The sequence below is a fragment of the Anser brachyrhynchus genome (assembly GCF_964034855.1).
Source record: "Anser brachyrhynchus genome assembly, chromosome: 1".
NCBI lineage: Eukaryota > Metazoa > Chordata > Aves > Anseriformes > Anatidae > Anser > Anser brachyrhynchus.
The window spans coordinates 61227056-61243875 of record NC_137694.1 but is presented as its reverse complement, the minus strand read 5'-3'; the positions used below and the strand labels follow the sequence as shown (position 1 = coordinate 61243875).

General features: G+C 53.5%; 1 protein-coding gene and 1 long non-coding RNA gene across 5 annotated transcripts; one reads left to right on the top strand and one right to left on the bottom strand.

The window, feature by feature from the left end:
• The first annotated feature begins 532 nt into the window (after window positions 1–532).
• LOC308194112 (uncharacterized protein) lies at window positions 533–14820 on the top strand. 4 transcript variants are annotated; one of them, XR_013950276.1, is made up of 8 exons: window positions 533–1518; window positions 1615–1737; window positions 7954–8050; window positions 8138–8250; window positions 9297–9370; window positions 10064–12033; window positions 12606–14006; window positions 14398–14820. XR_013950276.1 is itself a non-coding variant. In XM_080589519.1 (7 exons), exons 4-7 carry the CDS (start codon window positions 8173–8175, stop codon window positions 14497–14499), a joined length of 339 nt encoding a protein of 112 aa, XP_080445645.1. In that variant the 5' UTR covers window positions 533–1737; window positions 3822–7571; window positions 7954–8050; window positions 8138–8172; the 3' UTR covers window positions 14500–14820. The 4 variants fall into 4 exon arrangements, 1 of the variants encoding a protein (XP_080445645.1); XR_013950277.1 differs by having other exon boundaries at window positions 533–1737; XM_080589519.1 differs by lacking the exon at window positions 12606–14006 and adding an exon at window positions 3822–7571 and having other exon boundaries at window positions 533–1737; window positions 10111–10195.
• Window positions 12629–15969, bottom strand: LOC308194125. The gene is made up of 2 exons (XR_013950291.1): window positions 14814–15969; window positions 12629–14200 (listed from the first exon to the last, which is right to left on the bottom strand). It is a non-coding gene; the product is annotated as an uncharacterized lncRNA (long non-coding RNA).
• Window positions 15970–16820: the final 851 nt, after the last annotated feature.

Below are 16820 nucleotides of genomic sequence, written 5' to 3'. Positions count from 1 at the left end.
CACTTTTTTCCCCAGTTTGTCAGGTGGGGCTAGTTTCCAGAAACTCCCTCATCTTCCCTGGAGTACCTGGCAGAGAAAAGTAACATTGGGCTCACTGAGGCTGCGCTTACCTGCAGCGAATGCCAAAGGTGACAAACCAGTGGGGTAATAGCTCTCCCTGCTATGTGGCCGGAAGGACGGGAGCATCAGAGGCAGTTTCATCAGAGCTGGCTCCATTCACCTCTTCCCCTTCAGCCTCCTTGCCGTCTGCTGTAACTGTTGCATCCTCCTGAGATTCTTAACGTGTCATTCCTTGCAGTCAGAGGCAGGTTCATCCCAGGACTGCTCACTACAATGCATGGCAACAAGCAGAGCAGAGAGCAGCAGACAGCTGCGGCTGGTTCCTGCTGCCCAAGTAATTGGGCAGGGGCGCGAAGGTGGGAGCACTGCCCACAATCACGGGCCTGCACCAGCCTTGTGCCAGCAGGAGCCGTGCCTGTGTCAGTGCACACCTCCAAAACCTCAGGTGAGTGTGCATGCAGGGTTGGGAGGGGTTTCTGCTGGCTGGGAAGGGCTTTTAGCCGCTTAGTTTTGTTTCTGTGTGCATCCGTGATGCTGTTGTGGGCTCCTGGAGCTCCTGGGTCCCTTTTAAAAGCAGGATCTTGTATCTGTGTGCCCAGGCAGCATCAGGGCTGGTTTCCCCAAGGGAATGAGCAGGGCACTGGGGGGAACGTGGAGCCTCTGCACCAGCAGCTGGATGCCACCCTGGTTCTGAGGGAATCTGGCCTTGGCTCCCAAATGAGGACATCCAGGTCCCTTCATACGTCTGGTTCTGCTGAGTTTTGCCCCTTGCTTTGGCTCTGCTTTGCTGTCAGTTGGGTGAGGATATTTGCCTGTCTTCTGCGACTTCACTGACCACGTTTTCTCAGGTGCCTTCATCCTTTACCCAGGAAGGGAGGCGGGGATTTGTTTTAGGGGTGTTATCGTAAAACAAGGACTTGGTTTGCCAGGCTTGCTCTCTTCTCCCTACTTCCACAGTTTCACCTCAGGTTACCCATTCATTCTTGAAATCACAGGGCCAGATTCCTCCCTCTTCTGTCCCCAGTCCGATTTCCTTGCTTCTGCCTTTGTGGTAGCTTGTCTCAACAACTAGAAAAGGAGCCAATGTTTTCTGTGCTAACAAAGTGAGCATTGTTATGCAGTTGCAGAGTGGGTGGATGTGATTGCTGACAGACTATTCCTTCTGCTAGGGTGTGGATTAAAGCTCAAGGTGACTTTGTTCCTGCATAAATTCACTAACTTCCCCTAGGGAACTGGAGGGGCAGGGCCGGGAGGGGAGAATTATGATAAATGAAAGTGTCGGAAGGAAATGCACTTACATAGCACGCACTGCCAAAGCATAAATGCGTGCTCTGTAAGGAGCTTTCAACATAGCTTAAGGTAGCACTCCATGGATTAAAAAGAAATAAAATAAAAAAAACAGCCTGTGTTTAGCTGACGACTTGCTCTGCAGGCTGCTGTCCCGGTGTAATTGCCTGGGTAAGTGGATTAGCGAGCAGCAGTGTGGCTTGTTCAGGGTTAGGCATGCTTCGAGGGGCAGCCTTTGCTACAAGAAACAGCGTTGCTCTCTGCCAGCCGAGCCTGCTCGCCGCTGAAGACTGAGGCAGACTGTCGGGTTGTCATCGTGTGCGCTCTCTGCGAAGGGTCCCATGGAAACAGTTCCTTTCAGAGCTATCGCTTGTCCTTATCTGCAGCAAGGTGGGTATGGTGACAGCAAATCACATCTTGGGACACTTCTTTGCCTTTGTTGCCATGGGAATCTGTCTTCGGCAGCTTTGTCTTCAGTGAAAAAAGAGAAGTGTCGTTACCTTCCCTTGTTCACTCACCAAAATGTGCTGAGGTCAAGGGGGTTGTGGTCAGCCACGTAGCATGTGGAACAAAATGTTTGTGTTGAGGACGGGGGCTGTGAGGCCTTTTGTCTTAAAATCTCATCACAGCACGCACATCCCTCCGTGGTAGTTACCGCGTCTGCCTTACGGAGCGGTGATGCAAAGCACAAAGCAGCTAGGCGAGTTGGCCCGGGTAAGACGTGCTCGGGGTGTCAGGCGCCGAGCGATCTCACCGTGCCAGAGTAACAGGACCGGGACCTGCCCTTGCATCGACGTTACGGCACAGGTGGAAGAATCCGGGCCACGCAGGACTCTGACGCACCAAAACACGACGTCTCTCAGAAAGCTTGGCATGACCCATGGGTTCGGGTGCCAGTGTGGGAGCACCCAGGTGTGGTCCCCTGCCTCCAATAGAGAAGGGGTGGCTGTGGCAGTGCCAGGGGTGCCACAGGCTGCTGCCGGGGGGTGCTGCCTTTTGGCTCCCTCCCGGTGACTGCACCAGCCACCGGCAGGGACGTGGGAGCCATGTGGCCTTAACCGGGAGGCGGCAGCACCGCGGAGCCTTTGAAAGGGTGCAAAGTGATGCTGGGAAGCAGGATCCTGACCCGGCCATCTGGCCAAGTCAGCGCTGCGCTTCTCTGGTGCCACAGTTCATGATCAAGCCCTGTCAAGTCTGGTACGGAGAGAATGGAAACTGCATTTACAAAACGAGCTGCGTTTCTTGTGGGAAACAGTTCGGTCACTGGAATTTTCCACCTTGTAAAGGGAACCAAATCACTCGCTCTGGAGGTACTCTGAGGTGATGATAACGAGAAACCAGCTCACTTCAGAGAGCTCCCCTCAGTTGCTGGGTATGTTTTGTTACTTCCCAGCCTTTGCTCACATCATTTCTTCAGATCATGGCTGATCTTTGCTTTTGTTACGATTTTTGAGCGGATTCCGATACCAAACTAGAAGATATTTATCTGCACAGGACTCCTACGAAATAAAGAAGTTGTGTCATTTCCATTGTATGAATGAGGAACTGAGTCATAGGAGGCTAAATGACACATCTGAGGTTACTCAAGGAGGCTGAGCGCTGCTGGGAACTGAATCTGGGTGTTCCTGTCCCTGGCGGAGATCTCGCCCACTGCGTGCTGCAGCATTTTCATGTGGGGCATCGCTGTGTCCTGCCTCTGGCCTTTGATCTCAGCCTGGGCCCTTGGACTCTGAAACGAGTAATAAATGCAATAAACCTCTTTCAAGAGGAAAGAGTGATTTATCTGGAGCCCTAAACTTTTGGCACTGGAAGAAAAAGCAGAATTTGAACTGGTCTGTGTAAATAACACTACAATTACAATCAAGTGCTTTTGCTTAGACTTTGGTGTTTGTGGTGTCACGTCCTCCTAGGGAAGTGGGTATTGTGCCTCCAGTTGGCAGAAAGTTCACATTTGTGCCTAAGCTGATGCAGGTTGTGTTGCTAAAAATACTACACTATTTCAAACTGCGCCGCTACAAGCTATGCAAAGAGTCATCGTCTTGATGTTGTCATTCAAATTAACAGTGACTAAATGCAGAAATATAAATGAGAAACACGGAATTCTGGAGCAGCAGGAGAAAAAGATGCAGCAGTTTAGCCTGGGATAGGAAAAAAATCACAATTTTCTCTCAAAATGCGTGCAAGTGCTGTGTTTTTAAACATAAGAATATCTACATAACGAGCCAGTTTGAGTAATTCAAAAATGACAATTCAGTACTGAAGGAAGTTTCACTTTCTTGCCTCATAGCTGTGTGTTTGTTTACCTTTTTGCATATGTATGAGTTTATACATAATGTGAACGAGTGCATGAAATGCTCACGCTGTTTCAGTTTGAGCAGTCTTTCCATATTTCCCCGTCTTTAACTACTGTTGTTTACTCTTCAAGGATGTTCACCACAAAACCCACTTTAACTCGTGCACTGCTAATTTTACAGGCAGGGTTTCAGTTCCAGCTTGAAGCAGTCTCATTGTCCTGGAGCTCTGCCCATGAATGGGCCTTCCTGGAGTTGCCAAGAATACTGAAATGAAACGACTGGGTAAAAACAATGCGTGGCGGAGTGCAGGCAATTAATGAATCAACGCGAGGTACTGTCAGTGGAATACGCTGAGCATGTTGGTCTGGCCGCCTCTGCGTCACTGCCGAGTTCTTAGAAATGTCCCACTCGAGGCGGAGGATGCAGTCATCCGGCTGCGTATGGAGAAATGGTACGGCTTCAGTGCTCCGTGAATAACACGAGTCATGTCTGCCGCTGTCTGCTTACTCACCCTTGAAAGAAGCCAGTATGGAAGCAGCAGAAAGCGATTCAGACTCGCAAACAAAGTGACTCGGGCTGCGGTGTGGTAGGAGTGAGTCACGTTTCGCTCCGCGCTCCTGGTTTTGCTCAGCAGCCTCTGCAGCATCCTGGCCTTCATCTGCCGCCCCGCAGGCCAGGGGAGAGGCCAGTGCTGTGCATGTGGGGGGGCGAGGGGCTGCCCAAAATCCCCCCGGGTGCTTGGGGGGGGAGAGCTGAGCCCCAGAGCTGCCGCCACGCTGGTGGGCCTGTGACTTTGCCCCTGGCTGGGGCTTGCACAGGGACCTGCTGCGGGGCCGGTGCTCGCAGCAGGCTGGTGTCAGGGGGGTTAGGAGCCCACAGGCACAAAACTGTTGTTCACTTGGATTTCTGCAAAGTGCTTGATGCTGTTTCCCTCAGCCTTCTCCCAGAGAAAGTGGCTGCTGGTGGCTTGGTGGATGTACTGTTTGCTGGGTAAAAACCGGCTGGGGGCTGGGCCCAAAGGGTCCTTGTGGGAGGACTCAGATCCAGTTGGTGGCTGGTCACAAGTGGCGCTCCTGGGGGCTCGGTCTTGGGGACAGTTTTAATATTTTTATCAACATCTTGATGAGGGGATGGACTGCACCCTCAGTAATTTGGAGATGACACTGCGGTGGGTGGGAGCATTGATCTGCTCGAGGGTAGGAGGGGTCTGGATGGGACGCATCAATGGGCCACATCCAACTGTATGGCCTTCAACAAGGCCAAGTGCTGGGTGCTGCCCCTGGGCCATAACAACCCCAAGCAGCAGTACAGGCTTGGGGTTGTATATGAAAGTGTTGTTTTAAAGCTGCCCTGCAGACAAGGACCTGGGGGTGTTGGTCAACAGCCACCTGAACACGAGCCAGCAGTGTGTTCAGGTGGCAAGGAAGGCCAGTGGGGTCCTGGCCTGCATCAGCTATAGCATGGCCAGCAGGATGAGGGAGGTGACTGTCCCTCTGCACTTGGCATGGAGGGATCGCACCTCAGTTATTGTCTTCAGCTTTGGGCCCCTCACCACAAGAAGGGTATTGGGTTGCCTGAACATGTGCAGAAAAGAGCAACGAAGCTGGTGAAGGGACTAGAAAATGAGTTGTGAGGGGAAGCTGAGGGAGCAGGGGCTGTTTAGTCTGGAGAAGAGGAGCCTGAGGGGAGGCCCATCGCTCTCTACAACTACCTGAAATGAGGCTGCAGCAAGGAGGTGTCGGTCTCTTTTCTCAGGTGAAAAGTGACAGGATGTGAGGAAACAGCGTCAAATTGCACCAGAGGAGGTTTAGGTGGGATATTAGGAAGAATTTCTTCACAGAAGGGGGTGGTCAAACACTGGAACGGGCTGCCAAGAAGTAGTGGAGTCCCCATCCCTGGAGGTATTTAAGAGATGTGGACATGGCACTAAGGGACACGGTTTGATGGTGGACTTCGGAGTGTTAGGTTGATCTTGATGTTAGGCTGGACATGATGGTCTTAAGGGTTTTTTCCTATCTAACTGATTTTGATTTTTTGAAGTAGCAAAGCTCAGTCTTGAGCAAACCCCTCTCTTGGAGGTGGGGGGGTTGCAGATACTGGTCTAGGAATTAACACAGAGTATTTTATCCATTAAAACCCTGGGCAAACATTAACTAATCCTCTCAACCCCCTCCTGGGGTAGGTAAATACTGTCTTGCAGGTGCAGAAACTGAGGAGGAAAAGCAACGTGATTTGCCTAAAGCCACAGAGGGAACCAGGTGGGGATAAAAACAGGGGAGGTGTTTTATGGCCTGTGCCTGGGCTCCTTGTGCTCGCTGCCTCCCAGACAGCATTGTTTTACGTGCACCCGGTGCTGGCGTCCCCTTGGTGCTACAAGGAGCCAAGCAGCCGCTGCAGCGTGCCTGCGCCCTGCAAACCTGCGATGTCTGGGCTCGGCCCGGAGCACAGACAGGGGCAGGGGCTTTGGGGCAGGGTTCCCAGGGGCCAAGCAGCAAAAGCCTCCCGCTTTGAAGTCGGCGAGGTCCGGGCCGGTGGCTTCAAGGCGGGATCGCATGCCGTGAAATGCTTGTCGCGTCCAGGCTGGGGGTGCCTCTCAGGGGGCTTAGCCCCCGCCGCCCTGCCTTCAAGCGGGTGATAAATGTTGTCTGCAGCGCTGGACTTGTTTACCTTTGGGATTTACACCGCAGATAGGGCGGCGGGGCGGCCCTGTGCCTGCAGACCTGTGTCCCGACAGCCTGGCCCCACCAGCGGGGCTGCTGCCCTCTGCTCCTGGGGGCCCCGTGCTGCCTTTCCTGGGCACCCCGGGACTCTCGCCTCCCTCCTTGGTGGCTAGCATTTCATGCACCCTTGTAGCCAGGAATTTCTCTCTGTGTGCCTAATCACTCCATGCTAACCTCTTCCCGCTCTGCAGCGCGGCAGCTTGTCTCGCAGCTCGTCTTCTCGCCTCTGACCTGGCTGAGGCAGAGCCCAGGCCATCAGATAAAATGCAAAGGAAAGTTTTGTGTGCCCAGCCGCTCTCACGCCGCAGGGCCGGGCCCTGCCCAGAGATAAAGGTTGCTCCCGCGCCTCCGAGGCGGCGTCGGGAGGCTTCTGTCTGCGGCACGTTGTGCCCGGCATCTTTTAATTAGAGACACATGCTTTATTATTCAGAAGAATATGCTTTCCCGGTCGTTTGTTAGGATCTTGCATCCAAGAGTGCTGCAGACTGCAAGCCCTGAATTAAGCTGTACGAAGCATATTGAGCACCTCAGAAAAGGGGTGGCGTGGGGCGGGGGCTATTGTCCTCTCCCCGCATTGTGGGCAGCTCCTTCCTGAGTTGGTCCTTTCACTTGTTGGCCAGCTCGTAAGCGCCGCGGTTTGTTTCTGCCTCCATCTGTTCCAACTTCAGTTTATTCAGGGCTCTGTAGGTATTGTACGCTGTGCTGCTTGCTTTTTTTTGTTGTTGTTGTTGTGGATGGGGGAGACTCCCCTTTTCATGGTTCACTTATTCATTTTGTAGGTCTCCAGCTTCCTTGTCAAGTTTTCTCTTTTGCTGTATTAATTGGTCTTAAATCTACAGTCAGGTGCTGTGCGCGTGCTTCCCGTGTACACCTTAACCATCTGCTGCCTTTCATCTCCATGGCGCCCAGGCCAAATTCCAGCTCTGGCAATGACATCCTGCTCCCCGCGCTCTCCCCGCAGCCCTAATTGCCTTCAGCGCCGTCCTGTCCTCACCTCCGCTCGTGGCCGGGAGAGGAGCGAGGTGCCCGCTGCCCCCGCTGCGAGGAGAAGGCAGGGCTGGAGGGAGCCTCCGCTTGGAAGGGAGAGGTGCAGGTCTCCAGCACTGAAAGCAGTTGAACGGTTTTCACAGGCGTGCAGCGAAGTGTGTACTCTTGTGTCTGTCTGTCCTGTCCAAACACAAGCTGACTGTAGTTCCTGGAGGAGGGCAGAGTAAGTGCTGATGATGTTTACCTCTGCCTTTGAGTCTTGATGTGTCTGGAGTAAAACCCGATTTGCTGGGTGATCCCAGAGCGTGTGTGAAGCTCCGTGAGTTTCACTGGGGCTTTCGTGTTCAATTCACTTTCTCCTTTACCTGCCCTACAGTCCTGTGTGCAGGTTATGGCACGGGTTGGGACTCTCACATGCTCTTAAACATTGATAAAAATATGTATAAAATGAGCTACCTGTGTATCTTGGATACCATGGTAGGGGGAAGATCATTTTTTTTAGCAATGAACAGAGCAGTGCAGCTAGCAGTAAAACTGTCAGCGAACAGCCCAATCCACCGGACACCCTTGGAACATTATATATTGTTTGTCTTTTGTGCCTAAAGGTCTCTGTGAAGATGGTGACCTGCTCAGCAAGGTGTGAAGCGTGCATGTGCTCATGTAGAAATGATCTGCCCTGGAGGATCTGGAGAACTGAGACAGGTGGGCAAGGGCAGTGGGAAGGAAGGGTTGTGGGTCCCATGCCCCTGAGCAGGCTGATTACAGGAAAGATTTATTTTATTTTAATAGCATCTGGAAGCACAGAGATTCTTGCTTTACTGTAGATGTGCGGCACAGAAGAAATAAGCTTTCTGCTCAGCAACACAGAAGAAAGCATCACCGTGACGTTAACATCAGCCCTGGTGAGCAGCGCCCTGCCTGTCCCTCAGGGAGGCTTGGGGCAGGGAGCAGAGACCCCCTGGTTAAGGACTCAGTCCGTGCCCCTTCTCCTGCCCATTTTCTCATTCCCGTGGGTGAGATCAGCTCTCTCCCTTTGCCACGGCTCGTCCCAGATTTACGGGAGCCATAAACCGCAAAGCAGAGAGAAATAAAAATACTAAACACTTAGGTTTTTAAAAGGCCAACAGTGCATTGAAGCCTCGGTGATAATTTGCTCGTAAAGAAATATAATGCTTGAGATCATAATGCCAGGCTGCGGATGGAGGCTGGGGTCTGGTGTGAGTCGCTCCTGCTCCGGCTGCAGAAGGACGGCAACGTGGTGAGAAACCCCACGGAGCACGTGGGGATTAAGCTTAGCAAGCTGGCTGTCCGTCGCACCGAGCCGGGAGGTCACCTGGAGGCATGTTGGTGGCCTCCAGGGACTTGTCGTCTGCTGGGTGCTGGCGAGAAGCAGGGAGGGTCAAAATCCACCAGCAGCAGTCAGACCAACGGGGTTATGGGCTGTGTGCAGGTGCCCAAACTGTCGGGCTGAGGGACGTTCCCCTTGGGTCTTGCATGCTTCAGCACCGGCAGCCCAGCCGGGCCCGGCTTGGGCAGCAGCTGCTGTGGGTAAGGTGGCTGCACAGAACTTCATTCCCTGTTTCAAGTCGCTTTATATTAAAAAATAGAGCCTTGCTTTCTGAGATGTACACCTGAATAATGGTGAGGTAGGGCCACTTAGAGAGACATGGGAACTGGAAGGAAACTGTCACTTCTGGGGTGGTTTTTGTTGTTCCCTCTCCCCCTAAGTCTGAAATACTCAGACTTTCCAGGCAGCCCAACTCTGCTCTGGGACTCGAATACTCGTGACACCCAGTGTGCAGCTCTGCTCCAGCTGCAGCCTCACCGGTGCTGAATTATCACCTCCCTTTGGCCACATTGCCCCTAAGGTTGCCTGCCATGTGTTTTGTGCGGTTTGCAACGAGAGCACACTGCTAGCTCCTGTGTTTGGCACCACTGTGACCCCCAGGTCCTGTTCAGCTGGGCAGCTGCTTGGCCAGCCTGTCCCAAACCTGCGCTGATGCCTGCTGCAATTCCTTCCAGGTAAGGAGCTTTGCACTCCCCTCCCTGCACTTTGGGAGGTCAAGTTTCTTGGGGTTGTTCTCAATTCCCACATTTGCTGAGCGCATGCTCTGTCTCACGTCACGTTTAAAGGGTTTTATCACTCCTTGAACTGCCGCGTTCAGGCTGCCTCTATCTTGAAGGCTTGCAGGAGATCTGAGCAGAGCCACAGTAACTGTAACCGGGGGGCAGGGCACCGCACTTCAGTGAGGGCTTTGTGAGTTAAAATAAGAAGGTGTTAGCAAAAACAAATACAAAGCTGAAGCAGTCTGGCTGGAGAAGGAACCAGGAGCATTTAGTTCCTCCACCGAAGCCACCACCTGGTGCTGGGATGGTCCTGGCCAGGAGCTGCCCGTGCCCTCCTCCTGCAAGCAGGAGGGCTTCAGGCGCTCTTCATTAACCACAGAGGAGCAAAGGCAAGCGTCCGGTTTAATTCCCCTGGGAAAAACCACCTTTACCTTCTAAATTAATCTGGCCAAAAGAGCATTCCCTCCTCTCCAGCCCTTCAACGCCCTCCCTTCCAGGAGAGAGAGCTTGGAGGCTGTTTCTTCTTTGGTTAGAACAGGCAGTTCATTCTCTTGGAGAAATCAAAACTTTCAAAGCCTCTGGCTGCCGCCACCTTTTCATTAGTGCTTCCTGATATGTTTCACGGCATCCTCCTTGTCTGTTTCCCAGTGACTGAGTTCCCCTTTGCGGTAAAGCCTTCTCCTTCCCTACCGCAGCGTGGCTGAGAAGCACGGCCTTTGTCAGTACATCTCTGCAGGGAAAACAAATCATCGAAATGGCCCAAACGCCCCGTTTCTCCTGGTAAGTGGCTGTGGAAGTGGAGCTCAGTTCCCTTCCCTGGACTGTATTTGCTTCTGCGGATGTGAGGGAGGAGGGCTGCTTCGCCCCACCGGACTGAAATGAACTCGAAGCATGGGAGCAGGAGCTCAGCCCTGAACTTCGCTCCCCCAGAACTGGCGCTTGACTAAAGGCTGCAGATGATGTCTCCTGTGCAGGCTTGCCAGTAGGCGCTGCTGGTACCATCCCAACAGCCATGGATGTCTCGCTTTTAACAGGTCTAAATAATGGCCCTGCGTGGGTCAAATTAAGCAACAGTTGTCTGTTCACAGCTGCTGTCAGAAGTGGCTGGTAGGTCGCTGATCGCTCACATGAAATGCTCGGAGATGAGGAACACTTCTGCCAGCATCACCCGTGTGTTTGTACATCTGACCTGCAGGTAGCGCAGGCATCCACAAAGAGCAAACCACCACAAGCAGTGCTCCTTGCAATCGCTGACTCCTTGGGCACGGGGAGGTGGGCAAGGGCAGCCGCTGGTGGCTTGGGCACACAGCGGGGCGCTCGGGGCAGGTGGCTGGGGGATGCTTTCTTTGGATGTCTCTCTTCTTCGTAGAAAGCCTGTGTGATGAACTTTTCAGGTCGGCTGTTCCAGAGGAGCAACAAACACGTGCTGACCTTTGCTCGCGTGAGCGCCGGCGTTAATGAGTTACCTGCTGCCCCCGGCGCCCTGCGGGAACCGCGGGCAGCCTCCGCAGAGACCCCGGCTTCCCCACGGGTGGCACCTTGTTACGCCCCAGCCCGCCCGCGCCAGCCCCGTCAGCTCAGCCCCTGGGCCCCAGAGCTGCTGTCTGCAGCTTGGACGTGACCAGGAATCTCCTGGCCCCTGAGCTCCGCGCTGTAAGGTCTGCTGAAGCTTCTCGGCCAACTGCAAAGCCTGAAGGAAGGAGGTGATGCTGTGTTTAGGCATCGTGGTTTCTAGTCCTTTGTTGTTTTTTGTTTGTTTTGTACTTTTTAAATAGGAATTTTGCAGTTGTTTCTTTAGCTTTGTATCTGAACAAGGCTTGTTTGGAAGCCTCCTTGCTTGTCTGGATGGCCAAAGGAGCTTTTGCAGCGAAAAATAAATGTATAATTTCCTTTAAATATACCCAATATAATGAAAAGTAGGAAGAGAAACTGAGCTCTGGATAGAGCCTTCCTCTTTAACGTGCAGCCTTAGTACCAGAAAACGTCAGAAGCTGTTTCTCCCAGAACAAAGCCGAGAGGTGGCCTCTGGTTGCTGTGTGCACCTGCCTCCTCGCTGCCCTGTCCCCTGCGGGGACCCTTCAGTATGCCTGTGCTCAAATCCTGCTGCCCGTCCCCGCACCGTGGAGCTGCCTGTGGGAGGGCAGGGGCCGTGTGAGCCGGGCTGAGCGGGGCCTCTCCGTGGGGTGCTCCCCAGAGCAGCGCTGGGGTCCCTTGGGCACAGTAGGAGCTGGGGACTGAGGGGCTTCCCCTAACAAAGCCCTTTCCATCCGGCTCCCCGTTGGCGCAGCTCGGGACCAGCACGGCTTGGGAGCACAAAAGAGGCCAAACAATAGGCACGGGGCAGCTTTGTTCCAGTGGGCCGCCTGCCTCCTTCCCGGGCAGGCGCTCGCCCCGCTGCTCCGTGTCCTTTGTCCCCAGCTGGAGGCGGGCAGGTGAGCGGCGCGCGGGGCAGGTGCCCGCTGGCTGGTGGGCTCGTCGCCAGGTGCTGGACTCAACGCACGAGGCCCCTCGGGCGCTGGGGCTGTGGATCTGGCCAGGGAGAGCCCTTGTCTGCTCGGTCCTGAGCGCCGCTGTGCTGCCCTGGCGGCTCTGAGCTTTATTTTCAACAGCAGCTGCAGGTTCGGCACTTAGATTTTATGACTGGCTGTAATTTTTGAACAAAACAAACACGCAGCTGGCAGGCAGATATTAGGCGAGCAGAAATGAGCCCCCGTCCTGACAAGGCTGGTTCTGATAGGGGGGTTGATAAGGCGTGTACAGAAAGGGGGTGTGCGATAACACCGGGGAAGGAAAACGCACAGGACGGAGCGTGCTCCAGCGCGGTGACAAAGAGCTCGATCGCACGCTCTGCGGTGCAAGCGGGATTGTTTGCGCGCTCGTCTGGCTCCCTCTTCCCCGTCCCCCAGCACCGGCGGGGCCGGGCTCCTCGGGGAGCTGCTGGGTCTGGGCAGAGAATGCCCCCGGGGTGTGCAGCAGCAGCAGGGGCTGGCTGAGGGGACCTGGCCTCTGGGGCTGGCTTTATGGCTACATGTGGAAAGCGACAGCTGAGCTCCTCTGCCTGCTTTCCCTTACATCCTTGATGTGCAGCTCATCCCATCCTGAACCAGCCATCTGAAAACACACCTAAACGGTGCTCCAAAACAAAGGTCCTCGTGTGATTTTTTTCCTTTTTTTTTTTTTTTTATCTTAGCTTTCAAGGAATGAAGCTGAACCGAGAGCAGATAAGGAGTATTTATTCCCAGTGGGCAAACAGCGGAGGGCTGAAATGAAGGATTTTCTCCAGCAATAGCACTCCCTGATCGTCAAGCTGCACCTCTGAGTTTCCAGTAAGCGTACCCGAGCTACAAAGCAAACAAGTTGAGAGCTGTCGAGGTGTATTTACCCTCCTGCTGCTCCTGCCACCGTGCTGGTGCAGGCTGGTGGCACGGGGATGGGCACAGCCGCCCGCACCCCAGGCCAGGACCTCGGGATGCACCCAGCACCTCTGGGATGAGCTCGTCCTCAGGCTCATTGCAGCTCTCTCCCCTCCCTTCCTATATTGGGAGTTAGGTGATTACAGTGTTTTGGTAAAGTTGTCTCCTAGCCCTCTGCCACGCAGTACGTAGCCTTCCTGAGCAATAAAGGAAATGCTGAGAAATCAGGTTGAGGAGATTTTTCCTTTCTTTCCCCGCTCAGTGCTCCCCTGCCCCTTATCTCCAGACGCGTGCTCTGCCCCGGCTGCTCTGTAAACTTGTCCCGGCTTCCAGGGCTCCCCGCATAAACAGCAAATGGGTGCTTTTTGCGCCGATTAAAATCACGCTGTGTGAAAGCAAACACAACTTAGCTGTGGCCTTTGGGCCCCTGACACGTCTCCAGTGTTGCCGCCGGTGCCACAGCGCTCATGCAACCCCGCGTCCTCTGTGCGGTGACGTCCCTGCGCCGGCACCGTGCGGGGCCGCTCCAAGCTCAGCCCCTAATGCTTCCACCAGCTTTTACCACCAAAGTGGGAAGAGAGCTTTTCAGCAGCCGGATGAGCAGCAGGGACTTGCTTTTTCTCACTCGGGTACAATGTCAGATGTGGGAAGGGGAAGGAGGGGGAGGATTTCCTGGGTAATTCCCCAAATCTTGATGCGTGTGCAAATGCCTCCCGGTCTGCTGCGTGCCACCCCTGTGAGCACAGTGCAGGGAGAGACCATGTCCCTGTGCAGGATTAACTCCTGCAGGAAAAGAGCCCATAAACTTCTCATACAAACCAAGCCTTAAGTTTGTCACTTCTTTTATGCGGGGAAGCACAGGACACTTTCCTGCCTTCTTGGACTCGCGCGGCGTACAACGTGTCGCACCGTTTCAACGCCCCTCACATAAGCTCTGCGGTGTGTTTACCGTAAGCAGCAGTGTTTAGTTTCAACAGAAACCTTTAAGTCTTTGCAACTTCCTCCGAGGATGCTAAACTGAGCGCCGCCGCGACCGGGTGGTGAATGGGTTGAAAACGCTGCCGACGGTTTGAAGCGGCGCGTGGGCGCCGCGGGGGCGAATGTTCCCTGCGCCGGGTGTTTTCTAAAGGTCTCGGACGCACGAGGCATGACTGAATGACTTGTGCTTTCTTTGCGTGGTGAGGGGGTGAATCTTGAATCGTTGGGCTGCTTTTATTTTTGTTAGACGTGTGTGGGCTGACAACATGACTCAGTATTTTCTCTGCAGATGCAAAGATCACACTGCCAATTCTGGGTAGACTCTGGGCAGTTTCATGCGGAGAACTGGAACGCTTTTTATTCCAGAGCTTTGCTTTTTGGCAGCCTAAAGCCTCTTGATGTGGAAATAAATAAAAATAAATAAATAAAACAGGAGTGCTCTTGCAAAATGTACAAAAATATACTGAAAAAATGTCCGAGGATGGGGAAACTACCTCTTACCCCTGTGTTTTCCCAACAACTTAACTGATTATTTCCTTGTTACTCTGAAAATGCCCGTTAACGTCTGACTTCTTTTTCTGCTCCTTCCAGGTCTTGGTTGCTCGTGGGACATCCCTTTGGCTGCTGAGTGCAGCAGCTCCAGTAAGTGTCCACCCAGCCCTGTGCTGCCCACTGAGAGCCAGCGGCCCCTGACTGATGGACATGAGTTCTCCCCCTGCTCTCGAGACGTTTGGCTCCTTGGAAAGGTCCCTGCTCTGCACGCCCCACACAGCACCATGACCCAAACCCTGCTACAATCCTGACTCTGTAACAGCCCATACAACTGTGACCTCTACTCGAGCACTGATTAAAAGCTAATTACAAGCCTTTGGTACAAGCACGCAGAAGGATGTGCTGCAGTGCCACTGTTTCATCTTCCTATCATCCTCGTTCCTCAGTCCTAAGCCCTGCTTCCCATTCTTGACATTTTCTCCAGCCTGCAGCGCCCGCCCACAGAAATAACTCACCCCAAATGGTAGCTCAAGTGCATCCATCATTCCTCCGCACCTAGCGGGAAGCTGCTTGATTTGGTCAGCCAAGTGCCTTCTTGGCCCTGTCCCAGAGTAAAAGAATTGGGTACTCCTCCTCGTCCCCTCTGGGCAGTGCTCACGTTTTCCAGCAATAATCCGAGACTCTCAGCCCTTTCTATCCCACAGCCTGATCCCAGAAAGTTGGGTTTGCCAGGGGCTGTGCTCAGCAGGGCCCATTCTGGTGGAGAAGATGGTGGGAAGATAGTTGGGGGCTGCTTTGGAGGGTGAACCCGCTTGCTGGAGCTGCTGAGGGAGGGCGGGCGGGCTGCACGCTGGCCCCAGGTCTGCTCAGGTGCCAGCATTGCGGCAAGCAAAGCATGTGCTGCTGAAGTACTTTGGGGAGCGTGCTCTGAACGGTCCTGCTCCTTTATGCACGGTCAAGGTTGGCATTGCCATTTCTGTTTCTAGACTGCATTTCATGAGGCTGTCCACGTTTCTGGAAGGAATGCTTATTAAAAGCGGTTTTGTAGGTCTCTTACAGAGAGTGTGTGCTCTTTTGCTTTTCTGAACTTTTGCTCTGCTCCATTCAAGTGTATTTGTGCTTGGAAAGAAACCTTTGAAAGAGAAAAGCTGACGGAGAGCAGATCAGACTGGGAGCGAGGTGGAGCCAGCTCAAGCTACGTTCCTGCCGCAGATGAGACAGGTACCCCCCACCTGCTCAGAGGGTGCCTGCAGCAGACAGGATCGCCGATACACCTTGCTTGGAGAGAAATCACAACAGCAAAAGGATGTTGTTTGTGGTCGTAGAGAAAGTGCTTGTTAAACGGTAAGCTTCGCTGTCCGTGGCTGAGGCTGTAACTTCCTTCTTTTCACAGAAACCTGGGTTTGTTGCAGTACTCGAGGCTGGTACAGGGAAAGTCCCTGCAGAGGGCTGAGCCCGTCCTGTTTCCTCATTCTTTGCACTCTCTCCACTGGGCAAACCTTTTCTGTGTCACCTGCAAACTTCCTCATGAAATCGAGCAATGCCAGAACAACCCTTTGCAAAACGAGCTCTCCTCCCCACAATCAGACAGCCTCACCCCCTGCTTACAGGAATACCCAGCGGTGTGCTTTACCAAGGCGATTAGGGGGTTTGTCGTTCGCAGAGACCTCCTGAAACACAACACGTGTGCATTTTTATGGCCAATTTGGATAAAGTTACCACTGCAGCTGGTAACTGCAGCTCCAAGATAACACTCAGCACGTGACAGCCTAGGAAGCAGCACACTAAGGAGCCAGGAACTGTGTGTTTTCAGACTGTGACGTGGCTACAAGTACCGATGTGTTGTTGCACAACTTTGACGTGAACAGCTGTCTCCCAGTTGTTGTCATGTTGTTATTACTTGTGAATGTTTCTGCAAGAGCTTTCAGGCCCTACCACTAATATGTATTTTCCTTGATGTGCTTTTGAATTAGATGAATAACTCGATGTGCTTTTGAATCAGATTAATAAAGGAAAACAATATCTGTTGTAAGAAAATGTCCTGGTACATACTATACCCTCAGTAAGTTTGCAGATGACACCCAAGTTGGGGGGAAGTGTCTACCTGCCAGAGAGTAGGGAGGCCCTGCAGAGGGACCTGGACAGGTTGGATCAATGGGCAGAGGCCAATGGGATGAGGTTCAACGTGGCTAGGTGCCGGGTCCTGCACTTTGGCCACAACAACCCCATGCAGTGCTACAGGCTTGGGGCTGAGTGGCTGGAAAGCCGTGCAGAGGAAAGGGATCTGGGGGTGCTGGTCAGTGCTTGCATGAACACGAGCTGTCAGCGTGCCCAGGTGGCCAAGAAGGCCAACGGCATCCTGGCTTGTATCAGGAATAGTGCAGCCAGCAGGACCTGGAGGGGATCGTCCCCCTGTACTCTGCTCTGGTGAGGCCGCACCTTGAGTACTGTGTTCAGTTTTGGGCCCCTCAGTATAAGAAGGACATCGAGGCCCTGGAGCTTGTCCAGAGAAGGGCTACGAA